At 50.1% G+C, this 5,940-nt stretch overlaps 2 protein-coding genes across 2 annotated transcripts; one reads left to right on the forward strand and one right to left on the reverse strand.

Moving 5' to 3' along the window:
• Positions 1-721: 721 nt before the first annotated feature.
• N0V96_003024 (uncharacterized protein) lies at positions 722-2,661 on the forward strand (the record flags this gene model as incomplete). The annotated part of the gene is made up of 2 exons (XM_053189822.2): positions 722-2,113; positions 2,509-2,661. The coding sequence occupies 2 exons, from the start codon at positions 722-724 to the stop codon at positions 2,659-2,661; spliced, it is 1,545 nt and encodes a 514-aa protein (XP_053052745.2).
• A 2,291-nt stretch (positions 2,662-4,952) lies between these two features.
• On the reverse strand, positions 4,953-5,940 carry N0V96_003025 (uncharacterized protein; the record flags this gene model as incomplete). The annotated part of the gene is made up of 2 exons (XM_053189821.2): positions 4,953-5,492; positions 5,548-5,940. The coding sequence occupies 2 exons, from the start codon at positions 5,938-5,940 to the stop codon at positions 4,953-4,955; spliced, it is 933 nt and encodes a 310-aa protein (XP_053052744.2).

A 5,940-nucleotide genomic window follows, 5' to 3' on the forward strand; every position in this document is an offset into this window, starting at 1 on the left:
CGCGCGCCCAACATCGCCGTCGATTGACGTAAGTGTCCTGTATATCCATCTCATTTGACATGGAATTTTTCACGTGTAACTCCGGTAATCCTTCATGAATCAAATGCTAAAACCCACTCGACATCCAGCCGTGGTTGTGAACTTTGCAGGAGGGAAAGTTGAATAGGTGGAAAATCCAAAAAAAAAAAAAAAAAAAAAAAAAAAAAATAGTCTATTGAGACAGTGGGAGTGTCCACTGATACTGTGTATTAATACTGTGTAAAGGATATCGAGAACCGCCCGAGCGATGAGTAAAGGCAGAATAACCAAAACAAATAAAACTGGGCGATACTCCGTCCTTAAAAAACTTGTTCTGACCGTCTCTCATGCGTGATGTAATACAATCATGCCGCTTTTCCAGGCCTCTCTGACACATGAAATGGTGAGTCTGCGTTTCCTTTCCGTTCAGTCCGTACATCCGTTCTTGACTTTCAGCCACCCGTGCTGTGCCACCTCGTCGATCTAGTCACAGTTCAGCCACATCACGTATCGGAGAAAGCTGCAGATGCGGACACCTTGACCAACCTGCTCACTCAGTTCTATATCTACTTAGCCTGCCTGCACATCAAAGACTTCTATCAAGACCAAACTGCCTTCAACTTCTGTTCTTCTACATACCTCATTATTTTGCACAGTCACCCCCACTGACACACTCACTCGCACACATTCGCTCACGCACACAATGGCTTTATTTGCCAATCCACGCATTTGCGATACGCAGGGCGGTTTGGTTTTCTTCAAATTTCCGAATGAGTTGCGCAACTTAATCTACAAACACTATCTTCAGCTCGACGAGGGCTACAAGCTTAATCCGCAAACCAATAAGCTTCGAACCGGCAACGACAAACCTATCTCTCTCGACTTGATCTACACCTGCAAGCGCGCTGCCTTGGAGATGCGAGGGTTACCCTTTCAGGATAATATCATCACCTTCTCCGCGTTCTGCCCTCAGTCGCAACAAGGTCGCTTCAATGCTGGTCACTTCAGCAACATGACGCGCATGATGGAATGCGAACTACGGGCACTCTTCCACTACAGTCTTGATCCCAGCTTCTTCCCCCGTCAAGTGGTTAACGAAGTTTCAGACGCGTATCCAGCTTTCGCCCCCCTTTTACACGCGATGAAGGGAGAAGAGTGGCAAAGTTTGGATATTCATCCTCCTTACGGCATGACTCCGTCGACTTTTCGCAACTTTGTCCGCTTCACTCTAAATACGATCAAATCCCACCGATGCCTATTTGACAACCGCAAATATGAACAGATCATCGATCGGCGTCGGCAGTGTCTTGAGGATGGACGTTATCTCGAGCGGGGAAATATTCCACTGAGCCAACTTTTTGGGCTCAGACCTCAGAACTGGACAATTCCTACCCAAAAAGATGTCAATGACATGACTATCCTCTCTGACGGGCTCGAGACTTGCGCCGTATTTTGCGACGATCTTTACGATAAGCCCGAGCCGCCCGTGGATCTAACCAGATTTTGTTACTCAGCAGTTGTCGGCGCCATTCAGTTTCTAGATTCGATGCCCCCATCGTCTCGCGCCGATATTCGCCGCATCAACCTCATAGAAGATCGACCGTCACTATCTTACCCGGAATGCCACGGTTTGGGGTTGATACGGTTCTGCCAAGAGAATCCGCTATTACGCATCGAGCGTCACGTCTCCTTATGGGATACTATATTCCAGGGCGATCCCATGAGTATGGAACCTGGAGAGGAGGAGCTGCCCCGGAGGGAGAAGAAGACAGACGAGATATCTTATTCTCTAGCCACCTGGATGGTAGAGGCCTTGGCTTTACCTGCAGCTGGTATGCCTCAGGATGCGTACAAGTTGATGTTCGTTGGAGGTTCAGAGGGAGACTGGGAGTGTGAGCAAATCTTCCGCAAGGTCGTCCTACGAGACGCCGCGTGGCAGGAGGCAAGGGACGAATGCTTCAAACGAGGTATTCTACCACCGCTCTCTTGGGCGGAGAGGAGGGCTGGAGCCTGGGGAGGGTCTTACGATGATGATGCATTCACAGGCTCGAACCCCCTTAGTCGTTGCTTTCTATTCGAAGACTTTCCGCGGGCGGTACATGAACTTCTCAATGGAAGCTCGCTCACCACCTGTAACTTCAATCCAGGCGAAGCTTGGAATCTCGAGAAGATCATTGAAAAACGGCGATCATGGTCTTTACGCAAGTGGAACCGCAAATGGTCGCGGGGGAAACAGTCGTACAGAAGAGGCCTCGGCCCTCACGACGCCTCAGATTGACCGCCTTGTGAAGATCAGATGGCAAATGTCGACGATTCTCATCGTACAAGAGATAGGAGTCGAGAAGTGGAACTCCCAGCCAGGATGAACAGAATTTATTGCAAGACTTGTCTCCGTCGCAAGATGGGCAGTGCTCTACTATATACCTAGCTCTGAGTAGAGATCAGGCCTCGTTCAATCAAATATGCATAGACTTGCGGTTGTTCCTCTAGACATTCTCCCAGAAGATCCTCATCGCTCCTATCAAATGTGGCACCGTGGTCAATGAGTATTCGGACCGTACCAACGCTCCCGTGAACCAAAGCAATCGACAAAGGTCCCTGCCCCCCATTTTCCAAGGCAGACACGTCACTTCCGTGTTGTAAAAGGGCTCGGATCGTTTCTTCAAACTGTGCTCCGTAGGCTGCAACATGCAAGGGCGTTTGCATCATCCTGTCTAGCCCCTCCACATCCGCACCGAGCCGAACAAGTTCATCCACAACAGTCTTCCCTGCTCCCAAATGGGCGGCGAGATGAAGCGCCGAATATCCTTTCGGGTAGACATTCCAGCGCTCCTCAACAGCTTCAAGCTCGTCGTAGCTTGATTCCTCGTTAAACTCCCAGGCTTCGGCTGCTTGCAAATAGGAATCGATTGGAGCAGCCTTGGAAGAGAATTGTAAGAAAGCCGTAGAAATGCTTTCCACGTCAACATCAGCCATCAATAGGCTCAAGTTTCGTGCGGTGAACGATAGCAGCGGATGTTCTTTGAAGCGGCGTTCAAGTGCTGGAGATGATCCACACGCGCCGGCTGTGAACTCTTGTTTCGACAAATATCGCAGGAGTATGCTGGCAATTGTGTCCGTTGGGCAGTGTGTCGCACGTCTTTCATCGAGATGCTCTGCTAGAAGAGGAGACTTGATGCCCCATACCTGTGTTTGCTCACTGACAAAGACAAAGTCTGAGCACATGCGGGCAAGATCCTCCGTCGTTACTGGCAAGGCACCTGCAAGCGACTGATCGCTCATACGCAATGCATCCAAGATAGCCTCGCCATTCAAATGGTGTCTAGTCTTCTCGGCCGCGATGAGGAGATAGAGAATCGTCATGATTAGGTCCCCGTGTGCAGACTGAGTGATGCTAGTTACGGCGAGCTCGCAAAAAGCGATGCCCCTCAGCAAAGTATTCGCCTGAGAGAGTTCCTGAGAAACGGCCTTCAAAACGCCGAGACCCGTTGGAGTTGCTGAATGGTGTAAGTCTTGACTAGATATGGGCATGAAACTTGATAGCGTTAATCATCAGCAAATGCCAGACAGGTTGCGGTCATGAATATGTGCGCGGACGTACCGGTGGTCGAAAAGCCCAGCCCATTGCGTCAACGTCTGTGCCAGCTCAGATTTGGATAGCGCTCCAGCCTGTACATCGTGGTTGCTCTGAAAAGACTGATGGAGGTATTGAATCAGATCCTCCTGACTTGCACGTACCTCTAGGCTTGCTCCTTGAAACCTTTGAAGGACCTCCTCAAAGGGCTTTGAGCGGCTCAACAGAACAATCTTGATGGGCGACTCTTTGTCCGAGAGACGAAGCTTGGCCACAAAGTCGTGAAACGCTGCGGGATTTGGATCGTCTAGACCGTCTAAGACGATGTAGATCTTTTCAAAATATGCTTCGAGTTCGGCCCAGATTACCTGGAAGTTGTCTAACCACCACGTGAACACATTTACTGGTGCAGAGATGAGCCGTTTGAGGGTCTCGGACGACTCGGGCAGTTGGCATACAATCTGTCTGGCAATGGAAGTGATCGCAGCCCCGAAGTCTACCAATGAGTGATAGAGCCCTTTGTTTTCGAATTGTACACAAGCGACGGCCAACTTCATGCTGGAATCGAGCTGGGTGGCCGAAAGGTGTTCGACGAGGAGCGAACTGTGGGAAATGAATCGTCAGGTCCGCCAGAGGCAAGAGTCTGAGCGACATACCTTATGCAACTCTTTCCGGTCGATGCTGGAGTGCAATTAGCCACTGAACAATAGTGCTGATTGCGTATTCCCATCAATGTGGAATTAAGTCTTGCGTACCGGCACCATGAACCCAAAGAAACTGCGGGCTCTGAGACCTCGCCCAATGTTGTACTTGTGGGTTTTGTAAAAACCATTCTCCAATGATCCCTACACGTCGACCAGCAGTTTCCTGAAACTTCCTTGACGAGCGATCACCTGGGCTGAGTCTCTCCAGGAGGAGGCTTTTTTGGCGGGTGAAATCCATTTTGGGTGGTGTCAGGAGACGGTTTCAATGCTGATGTGTAATGACGACATCAGTGCGAGCTTTTATATTTTAGATATTGGGAAGATACAAGGAATCAGGCTTCCATGCGGAAACATCAAATTGCCGACCATCCATCTGCGAAATACGTGAATGTGTACATGATGTCAGGAAGGATACAACATACGCTAAGATGTTGCTGCCTACCCTAGCCAAATTGGCATGGATTAGCCTGGACACAGGCCAATTTATAACCACTACATTTCTACCGGATTGTCTCCATTTTCCGCAACATATCGATGCTCATCTGACAATAGCCTTCGAGAACCGGCTTCTTATAGTTCAACAAGCCTGGCCATTCATTGTATTGTTGTCAAACCTTCCACAGGTTAAACCTTTTGTGAACATTCACGGATAGCCATCAAAGTATGTAACGGTCAAAGTCAAATGCCGATTCGGCCTGGCCGGCGGCGAGACCAGCTACCTTGAGCGCACTCCAGTTCACATCATTAATACCCACTTCATAATCCCACCCGTGGTGAGGGTCAGGGTTGGGCAAGATCTGCCAGTAGAACCACGGAATCCCGGCAGCGTCGATACTCGCAGCCCAAGTGCGAATGTTAGAGTCTCTGGTTCCTGTACCAATGGGACTGCCGCCGTTGCAGTTGTGGTTCGGAGCATCCGTATAGCAAGCGCCCCATTCTTGCATGATGAGCTTCTTCCCGGCATTCTTTGCCTTGGTGACGTAGGGCTGAAGCTTGGACGTGGCGAAATCGTCGACTCCGTATGCGTGGATGGCAAGGACGTCCAGGGCGCTGCAGCTGAAGTAGGGGTCTAACAGAGAGTTGTCGACGTAGGCACCGCCTCCGGTAGTAACCAGAATATCGGTACTCCCGTTGAGGCCTTGCTTAATTGCCTGTGCCATCGTGCACTGCCATGACGCTAGGGCGGACGGGTTCCCCTGGATGCGTCGTCAGTTTGATCACGTCGCCCGTGTTTGATGGATTGTGTCTCACTTGTGGATGCATAGCTTCGTTTTGCGCCTCAAAGGCAAAGATGTACTCTGGGCTTTGGGCCCAGGTCTTGCCATTTCTGGGGTTCACATGTCCAAGAACATGAGCGATGCGAGTCTTGAAGTGTCCGATTGCCTCGTTATTGGTGTAGAAGTCGCCAGTGCCATACCACTTCCCATAAAAGTCAGAGTTTGCTTCGAGAGCGTTGTAACTATGGATGGAAACAAGTAATTTGATGCCGTAATCGTGGGCATGAACCATGAAGTTATCAAGGCGGTTGAGCACAGTGTCGTCCCACGCATCAGGACCGTCACCCTGGAGGCTGTTGAAGTTGTCCAGAGTTGTGCCCTTTTCGCTTCCCGATTGGCCTACAACAGAGAACAAATCAGTAGGCAT

This window comes from Colletotrichum fioriniae, assembly GCF_027942845.1.
Source record: "Colletotrichum fioriniae strain IMI 355084 chromosome Unknown scaffold_3, whole genome shotgun sequence".
In the NCBI taxonomy this organism is placed as follows: Eukaryota; Fungi; Ascomycota; class Sordariomycetes; order Glomerellales; family Glomerellaceae; genus Colletotrichum; species Colletotrichum fioriniae.